This window comes from Vombatus ursinus, unplaced genomic scaffold (assembly GCF_900497805.2).
Source record: "Vombatus ursinus unplaced genomic scaffold, bare-nosed wombat genome assembly UNPS02000580.1, whole genome shotgun sequence".
Classification (NCBI taxonomy): domain Eukaryota; kingdom Metazoa; phylum Chordata; class Mammalia; order Diprotodontia; family Vombatidae; genus Vombatus; species Vombatus ursinus.
The window spans coordinates 24,861,639-24,882,104 of record NW_020940358.1 but is presented as its reverse complement, the minus strand read 5'-3'; the positions used below and the strand labels follow the sequence as shown (position 1 = coordinate 24,882,104).

The window sequence follows — 20,466 nt, the reverse complement described above, 5'->3', positions numbered from 1 at the left end:
AACTAACACAGTGTAGTGGGTAATAAGACATGTAAGCCAATAACTTTAATAAAAGACTAAATGCGGTAAAGTACAAGGAGGCAATCCAAATAAAGTGTTAAAAAAAATCTTTAAGGAAGAGATTACTTTCAGAACTAGGGAAATATAGACTACTTCGTGGAGTAAAGGGCCATCTGAATTGAGCCTTGAAGAAAGGGACGGATGTCAGCAGGTGGGACAGTTGGAGATACGGAGCATGGAGCATGGGGAAGAGGTTGATTTGGGAGCCATTCTTTTGTCAAGTCAACTTCTGTGGGCTTCAGTTTCTTCACCTATAAAATGAGGCATTTGAATTAGATTGTTTTTATAGATCCTTCCCAGCTCTAACAATATATGAATCTGTTAGTATTTTATTTTATCTTTTTAAAAAGATTAAAAAAAACTTTTTAAAGTTTTATTATCTTTTGGTTTTACATCACTTAAATTTCCCCATGTATACTTCCTTTTTCTTCCCTGCATCCTCCAAAGAGCCATCTCTTATAACAAAGAATTTTAAGCAGAGGGGGAAAAAATTCAGCAAAAATAATCAATACATCAAAAAAAAATGATGTTATGTACCCTTGGAAAGCCCTCCCACACATTTTTGCAAAGTAGTAAGGAATCTGTGATCTTAAATAGAAACAAATCAATGATGCCATTATACCAGTTTAAAAATTGGAAGTCATTTGGGTAGAGGTGATAGTTTTATTCAAAGAATTATACATAGATTTGGAACAGAAAAATACCTTGGAGATTATTAAATCTAACTCCCTCATTTTAGGGGCAAGGAACTAAAGTCAAGAAAGGTTAAGTTAATTTGACTATAGTCACACAGCTAATAAATGTGTGAGGCAGGATTAGACTCAGATCTTTGTGACTCTAAGTACAGCACTCTCCATTATGCCATGGTTCCTCATGGTAATGAATGCAATATCCGAGGGGTAGAATGAGAAAAGGGCTGACAGCAGAACATTGAAGAACACTCATCTTTAGAGGTAAGAAGATGAGAAGATAGTGAAGGAAAGAAGTTATTAAAAGTAAAAGGATCCCACATTTTTATTAAAGTTAAGCTCATAGGCCCTTTCCTACAGGAAGCCTTTCCTGATTTCCTTAATTATTAAAGCTTTCTCCCTCTGCCTCAAATTATTTCATATATACTTAGGTATTTACATATTGCATTCTCTTCCCTCCCCCCCAATATAATATAAGCTCCTAGAGTTTATGCTATTCTTCATTTTGTCTTTATGTCCTCACAATTCCTCTTACATAGTTGGCACTTAATAAATACTTGTTGGTTTAGATTCATATATCTGATGCCAAGGGAAGAGAGGATATTCACAAGGAGTGAATACCCAATAACTGTCAAATACTGGAGAGTGTCAAGAAAAATAAAGGATGAAAAAAGACCATTGAATTTATTAGGGGGTTAGCAAGGACTTTTAAGAGAATAACTTCAGTAAGGTGATGAGAATGAAAGATTGCAAAGGCTTGGGGAAAGATTGAGTGATGAGGAAAATAGGCATTAGATAAAGACTTTTTTCAAGTTAGGCCTTGAAAGGGAAGAAAGAGAGATGGAAATAAAGAGGTAGTAGAAGCAGTAGAGTAGTGAAAGACTTGTTTAGTGTTATGGAAACTTGATCTTATTTGTAATCATATAGGAAGAAGATGGTAGTGGTGGAGAAATTAAATTTTCCACTAGAGAGAGGAGAGAAACTGACTTCTGGACAAGACCAGAAGGTTTGTTATGAAGGGCACAGATAGAGAAGAGGTAAATGATGCCTGAGTGAGGGAGATGAACTGGAGGAGATTGAAGGATCAGTGGTCAAGATGAGGGCAAGGAATAGGGTTAACGTGAGTGAGAGCAGAGGACGAGTGTATAAGTTAAGGTGAGAGATTACAATTTATCAGTGGAGACTCTTGGAAGTGGTGCAATGTGAGGACATAGTGAGGTGTGAAGATGGCCACAACTGCATATAACTGAAGTGGTTGGAGAAAAAAGGCTCTTGTTTGATAGAGCTGCATTTTTGAAAGGCATGAGCACTGGAACTGTCCAGTCAAGTATTCCAAGATGCTTTGACCTCTACAGCATTTCTAAATATATGAAAATGCCTGATTTTCCAACTTTGAGCCCCCAAAGGGCTTTTGTGATCTTCCCCCATTCCCAAGTTTCCCACTGCATTTTAAAAATTAGCCCATAGGAAATGACTGGTGTAACATTAACAGCTCTAAATGGTGGGTGGGTAGTTGTCCATAATGTTTGCTCTATGTGAGAAGAGGGCCCCTGGGCCAGAAGGCAAACTCAATCACTAGGTATTTGAAGAGAGAAATATGTATACTGATACTACCTCTTTTCTGACATGCATTTTGTTATATAGTAGGTCTTGATGTCTTAGGTTTGATTTTTATTATAGGTGCTTCAAGAATACACAAGTGATGATATGAATGTAGCTCCTGGAGACAGAGTCTGGGTTCGAGGCTGGTTCCCTATCCTGTTTGAACTCTCTTGCATTATTAATAGATGCAAGTTAGATGTTCGGACAAGGTAATTATATGAAAGGTGTATTCCATTGCTTCATTCTGTTTATTGAAATTATATTGTTGTCAATTGCTGAAGCTGATAGATCTTCTCTTTTTCACACTGCCTTTGCTCTCTGTAGAGGACTCACAGTGATGTTTGAAATAATGAAGAGCTACGGTCACACTTTTGAAAAGCATTGGTGGCAGGATCTATTCAGAATTGTGTTTAGAATTTTTGACAATATGAAACTCCCTGAGCAGCAGTCAGAGGTAAGTTGAATACTTTAAGAACTTTTTCTTTGAATTTTGTCTACTTGATGCTTCATCTCCTATCTTAAGACTTGAGCTACTTTAATATTACTTTGAGGTGATGGAAAGTACTGTTCAGTAATAAGTCACATTTACATAGTACTTTAAGGTTTAAAATGTTTCTGTTAGTCTTCTAACTTGCATAAGCTAGTCAGAATCTAGACGATCTCCCTGTTTTTTTCGACTAGAGAGAAAATTAAAATCACCTTGCTTATTCGGATCCTCATCAAAAACACAGTTAATTTTGGAAAAGATGCTGGTCATTATGACCATTGTGTATAAGTATGTTCACAGAGAGAGATAGTCAGATGATAACTGACATTCACTTAACAGAAACATTGATTACACTTCAGCTGAACACAGAGCACTGTTCTTAGGAAGAGAGGGTTTAGTTAAACCACAATCCCATTCCATATCCACCATATGGAACACAAAATCTAGTAGCGCTTCATGGTTTTCAAACCATTCTACTTAGGTTATCTTTTTTGATCTTGGTGTCGTCTCTCTAAGAAGGACAGTGCAGGGGTTCTACTCTTATAGAGAGGGGGATACTAAGACCCATTGTTATTTTTTTGTTTGTTTTGGGGGTTTTTTTGGCTAGGCAATGGGGTTAAGTGACTTGCCCAGGGTCACACAGCCAGTAAGTGTTATGTTTCTGAGGCCGGATTTGAACTCAGGTCCTCTTGACTTCAGGGCCGGTGCTCTATCCACTGCGCCACCTAGACCCATAGTTATTAACAATATGCCCATGTTCATACAAGTGTGTAATAAGGGATAGTTTCAGGACTTAGGACAAATTTAGGTTTCCTGATACCAAATTTCATACCTTTTCTACTACACCATATTAACTCTTTTGCAGTAATTGTTGATATATTCTGCTAGTTTCTCTGTTACTGAGCTGGCATCTAAAAATGTTTTTATATACTATCCCCAAGAGTAAATAGCTTTATTACATTTTGAGCTGTGTTTTAAAAGGGAGCTTTTAATGCCTGCTTTATGTTCATTGGGCCTCAGTTGTTTTGTTGCTGAAGATTTTTTAAATGGAAGTGATTAGGAAGCCTTTTAATATTTCTTTGTTTCTTCCAGAAATCAGAATGGATGACCACAACTTGCAATCATGCACTTTATGCTATTTGTGATGTGTTCACACAGTTTTACGAAGCTTTAAATGAAGTTCTGCTTTCTGATGTGTTTGCACAGTTACATTGGTGTGTAAAACAAGGTACTCTTCAAATTTGTAATCATTGTTTTTCTGGGTATATCACTAGATGATAAGTAGATGCTAAGAATGCCTCAGTATAATTTTTTAAGACCCTAATGGCCTGCACAATGTGTAATTTAATTGTGTGGACCATAAAAACAGAATCCCTCTCCTCCCCAAAAACGTATTTATTTGTCTTTTGTTACAAGGACTTAATAATTGTATCAAGACAGTCACTGCTGAAGGGAAGTCACATGGAAGAGGGGTTAGGCTTATTCTGTTGGGTCCCAAACGGGAGACGCTTACATGCAATTAGAGCTCACTGACAGTGACACAAGTCCCATTAGAAGTGTATTTTTTAGTCTTGAAAGTGTTTCAGTCAGGACTGGCTAACCACTCCTCCTTAGAGGCATTATAAAGAGAAGATTCACACTCCAGATGGGAGAGGTCATAGGTGATCTGTGAAGTCTCTTCCATACTATTCATAGGTGCTGTGCCTTTGTGCTTCTAACCCTGTCAGGTTCATGTAAATGACCCTTTGCTTGAGCAGTGTGGGGTCACCATGGAAAAGCGTCCTAAATTTATGTCTATGTGAGCTGTTCTTATAAGTGACCTTGACTTCTCTCTAACTATTTCATTATCAGTTTCACACCAGGCAGCTCTCAGTTTCTGGAAAATATACATTAAGGTGTTTTCCTTTTTTTACACTATTGTTCTTTTTTTATTTTAATATTTAATTTTTTCCAATGTTTTTTATAGGTTTGAGTTCCAAATTCTGTCCCACTCTTCCTTCTCTCCCCTCTCATTGAGAAGGCAAACAACTCAATAAAAGTTATACATGTGCAGTCATACAAAACATATTTGCATATTAGAACCTTTGACACCATCATTGAAAAACATTGATACTTACCCTTTTCATTCAATCCCACAATGGTGTCTGACACGTGTTGATGTGTTCCATGTACTCACCTCCACGTGTAATAACTTGTAATATTACACAAGGCTTGATAATGTGCATTGAGGACTTACTAGTAACCAAAAATTTTGCAGAGAGCTATCATGATAAAAATTCAGGAAGCAAGAAATAGCCAAAATGATTATTATATCTGGAATTAAATAATAATACAAATTCCACCATAAGTTTGTATCTCAAGTATTTTAAATGACTAAAATGCAATTGTAATAATTTTATATAATATTAAAACATTGCCTGAATTTTCCTCAATATCTATCTTCTGTGTGCAGTTTATTCCTTGGATACCAAATGGTGAATAAGGGTGAAGTGTCAGATTCATTCTACTGTTAGCATTATGTAAATTAAAACAGTAAGTGCAGAAAGAGTATGAAATCCTATGAGAAAACATTATTTTCATCTAACTAGATCAGGGAAAATTTCATGGAGGGGATTTGGTCCATGGAGGATGTAGAATGTATGGAGTTGGCAGAGTACCAGTGATACAGGGAACTAGCTCTTAGCTCTTCACTTAGAGGACCTGTATGACACCACTGCTTTAAAAGAAGGTTTTCAAGGAGCACAACCACCAGTGGCATATTCTCCCTCCCACGTTGTGGCATGAGGACGACACAGCTGGCATAGAAAAAGGAGCAAAAGTTTGTTGACAGATGTTATCTTATTTTATAGATAATGAGCAGCTGGCCCGATCTGGAACGAATTGTTTAGAAAACTTAGTAATATCAAATGGTGAGAAATTCAGCCCTGATGTTTGGAATGAAACTTGTAATTGTATGCTGGACATTTTCAAAACAACCATTCCACACATGTAAGTTTTGATGCAGTGGCTAACGTGCAGTTTACCCTGCGTTCAGTTTTGCTTTTTCCATTAAACAATTTTCTCTCCCATTTCCTCTTCCCTTGCTTTAGTTTGCTAACATGGAGGCCTGCTGGAATGGAGGATGATGCATCAGAGAAACACTTGGTAGAGTTGTTTAGTTTTTGCTTTCTTTTTTTTTCTTTTGGTTCTATATATTTTTAAAAGTTGTCTGCCCAAAGAGTTCATGGTTCTGTAATCTGTGGGACACACGTAGGTTATAAACTATAGAATTTCTGTTTCAAAAAGCTGTAAGTAAAGGGAAGAATGATTTGGTGGATAAAGTATAAGATTTGGATACAGAGAGCCTAGGTTCAAATTCCATCTCAATGGATGAATGGATCAGCCGTGGATCCCTTCTCAGGGCATGCCTGCCCACAGATTGACAGAATGGCTAAATAGATTGTGGCATATGGATTTTATTGAATAAAATCATGCATTAAGAAATGACAAATCAGAAGTCTGCATAGAAACGTGGAAAGACTTATGGGAGGTGATGAATGGTGAAGTAAGCTCAATGAACATAATATGGACAAGGACCATAGTAATATAAATGAAAAGAGTGTTAAAAGAAAGGCTGAGCTCTTGGTAACCAATTTTGGCCCTATGGAATAGATAACAAAAAGTATCTTTCCTATCAGTAATGAAGTGTGATGTACTGCATGAATTGACCAGCCAAATCACTCTATAGCTTAGTTTTTTTAACTGTTCTTATTTGTTGTAAGGGATTCAGTGCTAGGAATGGGGAGTGTTTCAAGAAATGGCTAATGTAAAAAATAAAATGTATCAATTAAATATGTTTTTTATTCCCAAAGAGTGGATGTTAAGTATTTATGATTAAAATAAGATATCCATAGATATCTTTTTAATTAAATTAAAATTAAATTAAATATCTTTTTAAAAACAATTTTCATAGAAGAAAAAATAATTCAAACTCTTCACCTCTCAAACATAATGTCTTTTGGGGCAGCTGGGTGGTGCAGTGGATAGCGCTCTGGCCTTGGAGTCAGGAGGACCTCAGTTCAAATCCAGCCTCAAACACTTGGCACTTACTAGCTGTGAGACCCTGAGCAAGTCACTTAACCCTGATTGCCTCACCCCCCCCAAAAAAATGCCTTTTAAAGGCACTGCAGTGAGCAGTCAGGGTTGATTTTACTTTGAGACAAGTGGGAAGGTTAAATGCAAGCAGTGCCGAAGAGATAAATGGTATGAAAAACCTTAATATATTGTAGAAATGGAATCTTGCTTGAAAAATAAAATGCTTAGTAAATACTCTTCTTTTCTGATAAACTTACAGGATTTGGATCTGGACCGCCAGTCTTTAAGCAGTATAGATAAAAATCCCTCCGAAAGAGGTCAGAGCCAGATTTCTAACCCAACTGATGACAGCTGGAAAGGTAGACCATATACAAGTAAGACTCGATTTTTATTATCATTGTCATCATTATCATCTTCGTCAAAAAATTATCCTCAAACCTTTTAGGGTTGATATTCCTATTTTTCATTAATTTTAAAATATTTAAGTGTATACTGCATGCGTAGCACTTTACTAAATACTGGGAAAGAAGATACAGTGATAAGATTTTGGGAGCAGAAAAATGAGATAGATCTAAGATAAACAAGAATATGATACTTGCGTAGGAGGAAGACAAGACTAGTAGGTGATCAGATGAAGGAGGAATCAGTTTCAGGAAAGACTTCACATTTGAACTTGAGAAGTGGGACGGTGGAAGAGACCTGGTAGGAGAACATGTCTGTTTCAGGAAAGCTCTGGTGTGGGATTTCTCAGGGAGTGAGGCATTTAGACTGTGGCAGGTACAAAGAAGTTAAACAGAGGGGGAGGAGAGACTCGGGGTGGAGAAATCACTTCTAACTGGCGAAGAGATCAGGAAGTCTTCAGTAGATGAGATGGCTCCTGAACAGGTGGCTCTTCCAAGAGCCTTCAGAGTGAGTGCAAGCAGGGTGACAGGCAGTTTACTTGTAGCTGGAGTACTTCATGACAGTCTTGGAGCCCTTAAACGTAGTGTAATTAGATGATTGAAACCATGATTGCGAGCTGCTTTCTACCAGTTTCCTTGGCTTCTAATTTCTCACAAGTGAGCTACCTGGTTCCATACTGACTAGCTTCATCTGGAGAGAGATCAGTCATTTTTTAGCCAGTTTTTGAAATTCACACATCTTTAGCCCAAACTGACTCAGTAGTTTCATTGTCTCTTTCTAGTTATGTGTTGTGTCCAAATTCAGTTAAAGTTTCATGGTCTTAATTACTGCTAGAACTACCAGGGTTTATTTTTGGCTTTTAATTTGCCTTGTTCACATAGACCAGAAGCTGTTTGCCGGCCTCCTGATCAAGTGTGTGGTTCAGCTGGAATTGATACAGACCATTGACAACATAGTATTCTATCCAGCAACCAGCAAAAAGGAGGATGCTGAGCACATGGTGGCAGCTCAGGTAAGCTGTTTGGGGCATCACATCTTGTCCACCCAAATTCCCTTTTATTTTTGTTGGTGATGCAACATTTGGTAAGTATCTGTCAGGTACAGAGTACTTTGCCCATCATTGGAGGCAATACAGAGTTTATATAAGAAATTAACCATACCTGCAGGGAACTCGTTCAAGTGAGAGAATAAGAGTCCAACACAGGCTACTATGTTACCTCAATTCATTAAAGCAGTATAGAGGACTACATAAGGACTGAAGGGGAAAGTCATTACCAATTTGAGCTAACAAGTTTTTCCTAGAGGAGGTGGCCTCTGAATTGGACTTGGAGAGGTGATGGGTAGGTATTGAGCATGTGAATAAAGGGAGACTCAGAAATTCTGAAGAATGCCAGAGGAAAGGCATTAGATTGCAGTACACTTGGAGAAGACTAATAGGAAATAAGGATGGAAAGGAAGAGTGGCCCCTATGAGGAAATCACTAAGCAACACCCCCATCTGAGGCCTTGAAACAGAGGAAATGTTCATCAAATGGGAAATAGAGACTAGCTGGTATAGTGGCACAAACACTGTCAGAAAACCTGGATTCAGGTTCTGACTCTGTGTTCTTGAGTAAAATACTTTGCTTTTTTGAATCCAAGTTTTCTCACATATAAAATAGGGGTAATCCATACAATAGATACCTCATGACCTGTGAAAAATCAAATAAAATGATGTCTTCTGAAGCACTCTGTAAACCATTAAGTGCAGTACCAACTGTAATTATCCTTTCCACATCATGATTTTTCCCATCATGGTTTCAGTATATCACAGGTCAACATAAAAAATTAAATGGGAATTTTTTGGGAGTTTTGTGGAAGCCATAGATGGCATGCAAAGGCCAGCAGACAGCACAGAGCCTGTGACCAAATACTTAGCCCAAATTTTACAATAAGGTTCTGTGAACACCCCATAAAAGAAAAAGAATAAATTCAGACTTCTTCTCTGGTATGAAGGGAGGGCGTGGATTTTCTAGATTGCAGGGGTACCATGCCTCTCTACACCGTGATGTGGAAGGGATAACTATTATTATTCACTGTGTTTAAACTAGAAGCAGATGATTGCAAATATGTCAGTGGGGACCCAGTGTCCTCCCCATCAAAAGGCAGTATTTTCCTTACTGCCAGGTGTGTTCCTGTCTAATATCAAACCTTAGCCTCTTTACTTACTAATATGCAAAGACTACTTCATCTAAATTATTTTCCGGTTGTAAATCATACGATGCCCCTCAGTTATTCCCACTCTCACTTCCTAGAGAGACACACTGGATGCTGATATTCACATAGACACAGAGGATCAAGGAATGTATAAATACATGTCTTCACAGCATCTTTTTAAATTACTGGACTGTTTGCAAGAGTCTCATTCATTCTCAAAGGCCTTTAACTCAAATTATGAACAACGAACAGTCTTGTGGAGAGCAGGTAAGTAAAATTTAATTTTACTAAGTAAGATGAGATAAGCTGAGCATTAACCTAAGATATTAAAAAGAAAGTGTTTCACGTTTTGTACCATAGCCAGAAACTATTATTTTACTTGAGTCGTTTAGAGGGGAAATGCTTTAGAGGATGAAGGTCAAATTCAAATAATTAATCTCACTTTAAAATTGTGCTGTGATAAAGGATTATATGTGGATATATAAAGAGCCAAGGAAAAATTCAAAGTTGTTGAGTTTTCTCCTCCCAAATTGCAAAAGTGTGTGTCTATGTAGTAGGAGATACCTGAATTTTCTGCTTTTTCTCAGTCTTTCTCTCTGTCAAACTAACAGAGTGACTTCATTTCTATAAAGTATGCCTTTAAAAAGTATCATATATTGAAGTTTTCTCCTATATTTCCATTTTGTCCAAAACAAACACCGCACCCTATTTTTAAAAATTCCCCCAAATTTCATTCTTCTTTTCATATATAGTAATACATCACTAAAGGTAATGATGTAACTTAACATCACTTATAACGTAAGACTGAGTGAGGGTCATTGCAATAGAGTAGCCAGAGTGTCAGGATGACCTGAACTCAAGCCCTGCTTCAGACACACACTGGCTATATGACCCTGGGCAAGTCACTTCTCTCAGGACCCTGGGCAGTTCTCCAAGACTGAGAGTTACTGATCTGCATTAGTAGAAAAAGTTCCTGACACCAATGAAATCACAGATAGAAACCAGAAAACCCCCTGAAACAGAAATGTGCAATTGGATAATAAAGAGTTTTGTATTTAAGGAGAAAATAAATGTGATTACTCTGATGCTATGAGACATTCTTATTCATTTTGTTATTAGGTGTAATTATCTCAAGTGTGCCATGAACACGAATGTATAAAAATGTATAGGCCTTTTTTTCCATCACTTCCGGAAGTAACTGTTGTGCTTAAAGTTCTCATGTTCCTTCTGAATTGTTTTTTAAGAATTATTCCAAAAGTATTTATTTTGTATTAATCGCTTTTAGGATTTAAAGGCAAATCTAAACCCAATCTTTTAAAACAAGAGACCAGCAGTCTGGCATGTTGTTTAAGAATCCTCTTCCGAATGTACATTGATGAAAACCGAAAAGATTCCTGGGAAGAGATACAGCATAGACTCCTAACGTATGATGGCCTGTTTTTTGTTTTTCAAAAAAGGGTGGGGGTGAGTGGGGGATAGGGTGGACATCCCTTATTTAATGGGGTTGGGAAAAGGAAAGAGTATTTATTAAAAGGATATTTTTTTATTTATGTATTGTATACATATGCATAAAACACATATATAAATGTTGTATAGTACAAAATGGAATTATAGTTGAAAGAAAATCAAATATAGTGGGAAATGCTCGAGTCTTTCTAGAATCAATATGTGTCTGTTACTAGCTTGCTGTTTGACCTTGCCTAGGTCTCTGAACTTTTGTTTGAGGCTATTTATTTATCAGTAAAATGGAGATGCTAATGGTTGTCAAGTAGAGACACAGCATCACATGCTGGAAAAAAAAAAAAAGTTGGGCCTGGAATCAGAAGGTCTAGGTTTCAGTGTCAGCTCCACAACTTAGTATTTAACTCTATGACCTTGGGTATAGACCTTTGTGAGCCCCTCATTTCACGGAGTTAAGCCCATTAAACCTAGGACACTGTCCAACTGCAAGAAAGTTCCATGTTAGAACAGAAGAAAAAGGAATAATGTAATTTGAAAACTTAAGTGTTTTCAAAAGGCACTCTACAAATGTAAAATTACACATACTTTAGCAATATCTGACACAATGATAATTATATTTCTATAGCATTTTAAGATTCACAGAGACATTTCTTTGAAACAATCCTGTAAAGCAGGGTAACAAGCATGATTATCCCCATTTTACAGAACAGGGAAACAAAGGTTCAGAGATTGTGTCTTTCTCAGGGTCATACAACAAGTAAAGGTCAGGACCAGTACTTCAACTACTAGGTTTTCTGATACATGTCCAGTGGTTTTTTACAATTAATTTTCTGATGAAATATTCACAAATCTTGTTTGGTCTTTATAAAGCTTCTTTATTAGACTTAGTGGCAAAAAAGGATCTTAAAATACCAGACTTGTGCTTAAGATGTGCTCCAAAGGTATTTCTGTGTATGTTTATAAATCTCCAGAGAAGGAGATTTCATAGCCTCTCTTAAAGAGATGTTAAAACCTTTTCTGTGACAGAAAACAAAATGAGAAGTGTAAGGCTGAAAGATGAAGCAATATATGTGGTGGGAGAAAGTGTGGATAATAAAACCACAAGAAAATTGGGTTTTCTATATAATCTTTATTCCATCTTCTCTGTGTGCTTGGTTTATGTGGTATTTGTTATATGTACCAAGTACATTGTGGGCCTTAAAGTCAGGATGACCTGAGTTCAAATCTGACCTCAAACCAAACAATTGACACTTACTAGCTGTGTGACCCTGCGCAAGTCATTTAACCCCAACTACCTAAAAAAAGAAAACAACAACTAAGTACATTGTGCATGTGTGTGTTGACTTGGAGTTAGTTGTCCCCTCCTTATTTTATATGTAGAGAGTTTGTCTTTCCAGGGACCGTTGTGTGTTAGGCTTTTTTGCTGCCATATTTCCTTCCACAGTGCTAGAAATAATCATTAAATGCTTGTCACATGAATAAACAGTGTGTGACCATACATGAGCAATAATCCACTTCATTTTTCTCATAACATTTAGATTTTTATGTGAAATTGGGGGGCAGATGTCATCTGAAACTTTCTAACATAGTGACTCAAGGTAGTTGTAAGGAAAGTGCTTTGTAAACCTTAAAATACTATGTATATTCTGTTTTACATATCATTTATCTACATTTATGTCTTATGTCCCTTGTTGGATCAAAGGCTTCTTGAGGGCATGCACAGCATTGTATTTATCTTTATATTTCCATAGGTCCTATTATTCTTTCAATAAGTTTTTATTAAGCACCTACAGACTATCAGTATTATATGTTATCCTGGGTCTGTTAGGGGCTAGAGATAAATAACACATGTATACCAGTCTCTAATCCAAATCACATCTGACAAGTGTGTAAGAAGGGTACAGAGTTCTGAGAGACAGGTACACCATAGAGTGCTCCTATCTAGGAAGATCTGGAAAGGCTTTATAGGAAAAAGAATATTTGAATTGGGTCTCGAAGGAGATAGGTCAGCAGGTGGGAATACAGGAAGAAGGCATTCTGAGCATAGGGAATAATGCGCAAGCCAGGTAGGAAAGTGAGGGATGTGTTTTGGAAAGTAGAACAATAGATTGCTCATGGTAAATATTTGATTAATGATTATTGAATGAATGAATTTATGTAAGTATCTTCCTCTGTGAATTTCCCCGTAGTGTTTGTAGTGAAGCTCTTGGTTATTTTATTACTGTAAATTCAGAAAGCCATCGAGAGGCCTGGACGAACCTGTTACTGTTACTTCTAACCAAAACGCTCAAAATAAGTGATGAAAAGGTAAATATTGTAATTTATTGTATTTTGTTGTTTAGCGTTGGGTTTTAATTACAACTCAAACAACACACATTGGCTTAGAAAAAGTATAAGCTATGAAATTGGTTTAGAATTTAAAAATTTATTACACTCTGCTATGAAAGGACACCAGAGTCCAAGACTCAAGTTATTGTGGTACTGAGTATTATAGTCCAGGAAATGTTTAAATACCTTTATGTTGTTTTTTTGTTACCAGTTAAAATGACAGGTAAAAATACCAATAATACAGTTTCCCAGTGAAGGTAAAGTTTTCTGATATATTTGTGAGGAATTGGTTCTAAAGCTGAATGCAGAGATGCTAGTGAATGATTATTATCAAATACTTACTGAAAATGTTATCAGTGAATGTTAGGAAAAGACAGATCTGTATCTGTAATTCTGTAAATGATGAGCTCCTCATCTAATTTTATGTGATTACAAGTGTTGTTTTTTTTTCTCTTTCCAGTTTAAAGCACATGCTTCCATGTATTACCCCTATCTATGTGAAATTATGCAGTTTGACCTGATCCCTGAGCTTCGAGCTGTTCTGCGGAAGTTTTTCCTCCGTATAGGTGCCGTGTACAAAATATGGATTCCAAAAGAGCCATTACAGCTAACACAGCTGCCAGCCTGGTAGCTCCAAGCAAGATTGGTCATTGCTGACCTTCTGCCAAGCTTTGGTAACGCCTCCGTTCACAAGAGGAGAAATGCTCATTGGTGCTTTACTGTGAAAATCAAGGAAGCAGCATTTTGCATTTCAAACTGTGGTTTGGGAAAGTGTCCATCCTACTCTGGCCAACAAGGAGCATCTCATAAAAGTAGCTTAACTAAGGGTTGGTAATATTTGATTTAAATTGTTGCATACTGAGTTAATAGTCAAATTGAAGTCTGTTTGTTTCACCCCTGTCATTCTGTTCCTGTTTGCTGATTCAGGTCTGTCAAATCTGTCATTGAAAGATGCTGTCATTTTCTATCTAATTCATGTAATTGGTTGTAAATGATTTATCGAGAGAATTTCTATCTTTGAAAATACTGAATATAGTTGTATAGGTTTGTGCTGTTTAGGGAGTACGTTAATAAAATATATTGTAATGGCTCACTGCCACCTAAAAACTAGGCTGGATTTTTTTTGTTGTTCTTTGAGTGTACACTAAACTAGATCAGGTTGGGTATGTGTTAGCTTTGAATCAGCTATTGTTAGCCCAGTTTGTAAAAAGTAGGGGGAAAGGAGGTTTACCTCTTGCTGTCTGAGAGTTTTTAAAAGTATTTTATGAACAGCTTTTTTCAAAAGTTTAAATGTGCTACAGTTAAGATTGGGTGGTAACAGTGACTGTAGTGAATGCCTCCTACCTCCCTATGTATTGAGTACCTTAGAACTCAGCCATCAAAGAAGGCAAACATCTGAGGGAAATTGCTCAAACTGAAGTAAGAATGTATATGGAAAGTTAAAAAACATTTCCAGAATTTGTTGTCCAATCTATTCCCTCTTAAATATAGTATATTAAGTAATAGTGAAGATGTCTATTTAGCCAGAGTTAATTTATATTTGAACAATAAATATTTCAGGGCATTTTTATTTTTATTACAGAACCTAAAGTGTGCCCCACTGTTAATATCACAGCTTTGCAGGACCTGTTAGTAGTGACTTTGGGGGAGAAGAGCCCTCAGGCATCACACTGATTTCTACTGTCCAAAGTCAGTGTGCTTAAACTGAAGTGAGCACGTCAAAATGTTAGGACAGCCAGAAAACAGGATCATGCACTGCAGTTAATCACCCTGGTGACACACTTTGGAATAGGCTCTAGAATTCTTATCAGACTGCTGACAGTGCAATAATCTAACTTCAGTATACCTGAACTATAGATGCAGTGGTCTGAAAACAATTTTCTGTTTGCAAAAATGTGGTCCAAAGCCCATAATCTATATACTGCATCATGGGAAGGTTACAAACTTAATGTGTAATAGGCAAGGAAAATAAAATCCTTACTCTGTGCAATCTGAGCCCTTTCATCAGCTGCATCTAGCACCACTGAGAATTATAAAAAGTATTATTCACAATTACTAAAATATATTTGTTTCTAACTATGCCCTCTGATCCTTTTAGTTGAATTTTAATTAATATAAATTTCTGGGGCCTTAGAGGTTGATATCTTGGGAAACCAGTTTGTAGATCTGATGAATTTAGGCTTCTTTTTTGAGTAAGATTCCTGGTGCTTTTGTTAATAAAAGTTCTTACTAATGCTTTTTTTTTTTACAGCCTTGACCAGCAGGCTTTGGCCAGCAGAATTCTATATCGGGTTTTTTCTCCCTATCCCCCAAGAGAGTTTAATTTTATTACCAAAGAAATAATAGGAATTTGGGGCCTTTAAGTTACTAAATGCATATAAGAAAGTTGAATTCAGTAGAAAGGAATAAATAAGTATATTTTACCATAATTCAAATATTTTTTAAATGTAGCCTCTAACATATTTATGTTTGAAGTCATTGCTTCTTTACCTAGCAACATCCAACTTAGTACAAAGACTCATTCCCTGGTGCTGTCATTTGTTATATATATGTCAGCAGTTTCTGTTGATATTTGTTTATTCTTAGTATAGCCAGAAAAATCGAGCATCTTTATCCATGTGCATTCTAGTCCCCATAATGGCTGCCCCTTTTTCATGGAGATACCTTTGTGTGTGTGTTTAGTGTGCCATTGTTTCACCAAATGTGAACCGTATGAATTTTCAGTCATATTAGCCACATGCTTCCATTGCCTTCAGTCAGTAACCAGAATTTCCTGATGTTAGATGGGGTTTGGTTATAATGTATTACTATTGCTGTTGTCAGATGATATTGGCCAAGGCATCGTTCTGTAAGCTATGCCTGTGTTACTCTTTAAACACCTGCATGTGAATAATCATGAGATTTCCCTTCTCAGAAGTCTGGGGCAGCTTTGCAAGGCTATCCCTTTGAACATTCAAGCTTGGATTTATTTTTTTAAATCATTCTAAGGAAAAATCTTTTTTTGAACGTAACATTTTAGTTTTGCTGGTAATACTCCTTTTAAAAAGCTTGATATAAAATCATCTAGAGCAGTTTCCATGATGCTGGGTTGGAAAAGTGCTATCAAGAGCACTTAGCCTCTGGTAGTAAGCTATTAAGCACAGCCTGATTCTTGAATAAATTTATTCTTCTCCTTAGATTACTTCCTTAAGAGTTGACATTATAATCTCTGTTGTTCAAAAATTAATGAAATTGATATTTGGGTGTCTGGTTTGGGTGAAGATTGCCATTCAGTAAAGCAGTAGAGTAGGGGTGAAGGGCTCACCACCTTCTTTTTCACAATGCTTTGAATGTTGATTGTGTCTCTAGACAACGATATTCTTTAAAATGTCAGTGTATCGTACACCAGTTCTGTTTTTTCTTCATTGTGAAATGGGGAACTATACAGCCATGGGCATCATGATGATGAACAGGAAGGGAAATTGGACATTTCTAGACAGAATTTTTTTCTGATAAAATATCCTACTGCTCCCTTTCCCATCCTTGTATACCAACATAACCAAAGAATATGCATTATGAATATTATATTCTAGTGTTGAAAAAGGGTCAAAATATTTAGGTAAAAGGTTAACTTTTGCACAATGAAAATAATCTAAACATTTAAAAAAAATACCTTTTGATGATGGCTACAGCCCTCAAAAATAATCTGAAAAAAATGCTAAAAGTTTTCTGACCAAGTTCAACCCAAGAGTGTCCATATCTCATTCATTTCTAGTGTTTGTTGTTATGATACAGGTGGATATGTTTTAGATTTAAGGTGGATCCTAAATATGTATTTTTTCATTAATGTTTTAAGATAGATATTGTTTAAATTCAAATCTGTTTTTTCCATCAGAAACTTTGAAGTTTAAAAATAAAAACTGATCATTTTAAAGAATGACTATGGCTAGCAATCTTTGGTCAGAAAAATTCAATACTGATCAAAGGTGTTGTTTTCTCAATGTTCTGATTTTTAAAAAGACTTCTCTGCATATTGCATCAAATATATTTCATGTGCAAAAATGTATGTTTTACCTACTTAAAATGCCTAAAATTAGTTAAATAGCTACTTTGGTTTAATCTACATGCTATAATTAAGTGCATTTAATATTGGTAATTTAATGAAAAGCATTCCTTACCCAATGGATGTATACATTTTTGAAAGAATGAGCAGAATTATATAATATGAAATGCTATGTAAAGTTTTCTATGTAAAAATATTATGTATAATATTGTTAAAATATTCCATGCTTTAATCAGGTGGCAAATCAATAAAGTTTTAAAAATGAAGTTGTTTTTAATGTAGTAATTAAAGCCTGTCAAGCTATTGTTTCATGTTTGGGAGACAACTCTTCTTAACCCATGCTGAGGCTCGTGCCACTTCTGCCACTGGTTACCATGCACAGTCACTTTCCCTCCCTATAGTGGTAGAGGTATCAAGGTATAAGTTTCTCCTCTAAGATAAGGAGGCTGGGCTAGTTGATCTCAGGTTCCTCTTAGCTCTTTAAAAAATAATAATAAAAGTTTTAAGTTACTAAATACCTTGTCATTGAGAGAATTTGTTTTTATTGGTAGTAATCATAAATTGTGGGTATCAATTTTTATTTTCCTTGAAAGAACAAAGGAAAACTGGCCCCAAAACAGTTTAACATTTCTCTTGAAACTGCTGCAATTAATTTATGTTACTGAGAAAACAAAAACTCATAACACTGTGTTATTAATAATCATATAACCTAGTGATTGAAGTCATACCGTTTAACTGTTGGATATGAATAATAAAGTAGCTAACATAGCACCTTACACTATGTTTCAATCTTACTCTGAACTTAAAATGAGCATTTCCATGTACAAAGTAGAACATAAAAGGGATTGTACATGAAACTACAAATATCTATTTCATATAATTCGCTTTTTAAAAATCTATATAATGATTTTAACATATTACTTTCAGAGCTTCCTTCTGAACTTCTGTTTTCCTTTGTGCATTTTAAAAAAAAATACTGCAATAGCCTCCTGCTCCTCCTTCTCCTTCATTTGCACCTTGAGTCCATCACCTTTCAGGAGATGGACATAGTACTTCTAGTCTAGGGTCATGGTTTACCACTGCTATGATCAGAGTTAATTCTTTCAAAGTAGCTTTTCTTTATCATGTTGTTATTGAATAAATTGTCCTAGTCATGCTTATTTGATAATTTGATTCTGTACCCATTCATAACAGTCCAAATTTCTCTGAAAACATTTCTCATAAATCTCACAATGCAACCATGTCCTGCTACCATACCACAATTTGTGGTTCCTTCCTCAATTGATAGGCAAACCTTTAATTTTCACTTCTTTTCTCTCTCCCCCCCCAATCCCTTGTTTGGAATCTATTCTCCAAAGGAGAAGGTTGTTTTGCTTGCAGCTGTTCCCTCAATGGCATTCTCTCTGTCTCTCTCCGTTTCCCTTTCTCTGTCTTGTTCCGATAAGAATGTTCATTTTGGGGCAGCTAGGTGGTGCAGTGGAGAGACCACCGGCCCCAGAGTCACTAGGACCTGAGTTCAAATGCAGTCTCAGACACTTGACACTTACTAGCTGTTGTGACCCTGGGCAAGTCACTTAACCCCATTGCCTAGCTAAAAAAAAAAGGAATGCATGATGACTGCTCCCTCCCTCACCTTCTTCTGTGTTTATATACTTTTCTTACCCCAATTTTGAGAAATAATAATTCTATACCCTTTTTCTTCCTTCTACAGTAAAACTTTTATCTTCCAATTTTGTTCCTCCCTATAGACCAGAACAGAACCAATTAATCCCCAGGTCCTCTATCTTATTTAATTCTTTCGGATCCTCCTGTTATGTTCTTCCTCATTCTATTGCTCGATAAATTTATCCTTCTAGGTTTCTCTGAACTCTTGTGTTTGCACTTTAAAATTTTTACTTGGCTCTGGTCTTTTCATTAGAAATGCATCAAAATCCCCTATTCCATTAAAGGTCTATTTTTCCCCTTTATAAAATGTTAATCAGCTTTTCAAGGTAAGTCATTTTTGATTGTAAGCCTCTTTTGCCTTTTGGAATATTGTATTCTATGATCTCTCTGTTTTAGTAGAAGTTCACAGATCTTGTGTGATCCTGACTGGTTCCATGGTGTTTGAACTGCTATCTGCCTGCTTGAAGCTTATTTTTAATCATTTTTTCCAACATAAGAACTTTGGATTTTGGCTTTGAAATTCCTGGGTCTTTTTCATTTTTTTTTCATTTATTTTTTCAAAAGAAAATTGGTGGATTCTTCTCTGTTCTCACAGAGAACAGTTTATCTTCTTGTTTTAAATGATCTGGGTAGTTTTCATTTATGATTTTTTGAAATACTGTGTCAAGGCAATTTTTTTTTTTAAATCATGGAGTCTGGTGATTCTCTTTTTTTAAGACTCCATCTCCCTATCTTGCCCATGCTAGAGGTGAACCAGACACTCAGTGGGCCAGTCCCACTGTTAATTGGCACAAAAGTTTCAACGGCACCATTTCAGATCTAGGTTGTCTCACTCACTCAGGTAGACTGGTGAGGGATCACCCTATGATACAGACTTAGTGCAAGCACTCAGTTAGCTTTTAGTGCTACTGAAATTCAGCACACCCAAGTTTAAGCCACGATCTGTGAACCTCTGCCTTCCCAGCAGCCACAACTAAATGTATGTACCACCACACTCAGCTGAGTGTAATGATTCTTCAATTATCTCTACTTCTTCTACAACTCAGTTTTTTTTATAGCAAATGTCTTATATTTTCTTCTATTTTTCAGTCTTTTAATTTTGTTTTAATATTTCTTGCTTCATAAAGTCATTTATTTCTATTTGGTCTATTTTGATTTTCAGGGAGTCCAATAAGATTTACCACTTTCTTTTCTAAGCTATTGATTCTTCTTCCAATTCTTTTTACCAGATCCTTTATTTTCATTCTTTATCTCTTGCTTCATTTCTTCCAAGTATTCATATACTCCTTGTAGAAAATCTATTTTTTATATTTTAGTTTCTGCTTACAGTTGTGAAGTTAGTCTTTATTCATAGTCTTTATTCTTCATTCATTTATTTATTGGATTTGGGGATATTCTAGGATCTATCATAATCCTTTTTAGTATAGTTAGCCCCTTCTTTCATTTACTCCTCTTTGCACC

At 36.1% G+C, this 20,466-nt stretch overlaps 1 protein-coding gene across 2 annotated transcripts in view; it reads left to right on the top strand.

The window, feature by feature from the left end:
* ARFGEF2 (ADP ribosylation factor guanine nucleotide exchange factor 2) overlaps positions 1-17,606 on the top strand; it is a 108,935-nt gene extending 91,329 nt beyond the window's left edge. For both annotated transcript variants that reach the window (XM_027851359.1, XM_027851348.1), the window contains exons 29-39: positions 2,430-2,560; positions 2,676-2,805; positions 3,931-4,066; positions 5,688-5,826; positions 5,928-5,982; positions 7,172-7,286; positions 8,196-8,326; positions 9,608-9,776; positions 10,795-10,933; positions 13,160-13,277; positions 13,759-17,606. In XM_027851359.1, coding sequence (XP_027707160.1) covers positions 2,430-2,560; positions 2,676-2,805; positions 3,931-4,066; positions 5,688-5,826; positions 5,928-5,982; positions 7,172-7,286; positions 8,196-8,326; positions 9,608-9,776; positions 10,795-10,933; positions 13,160-13,277; positions 13,759-13,929 — 1,434 coding nt within the window. In that variant the 3' untranslated portion in view covers positions 13,930-17,606. The remainder of the gene's footprint in view (positions 1-2,429; positions 2,561-2,675; positions 2,806-3,930; positions 4,067-5,687; positions 5,827-5,927; positions 5,983-7,171; positions 7,287-8,195; positions 8,327-9,607; positions 9,777-10,794; positions 10,934-13,159; positions 13,278-13,758) is intronic.
* The last annotated feature ends 2,860 nt before the right edge of the window (positions 17,607-20,466 follow it).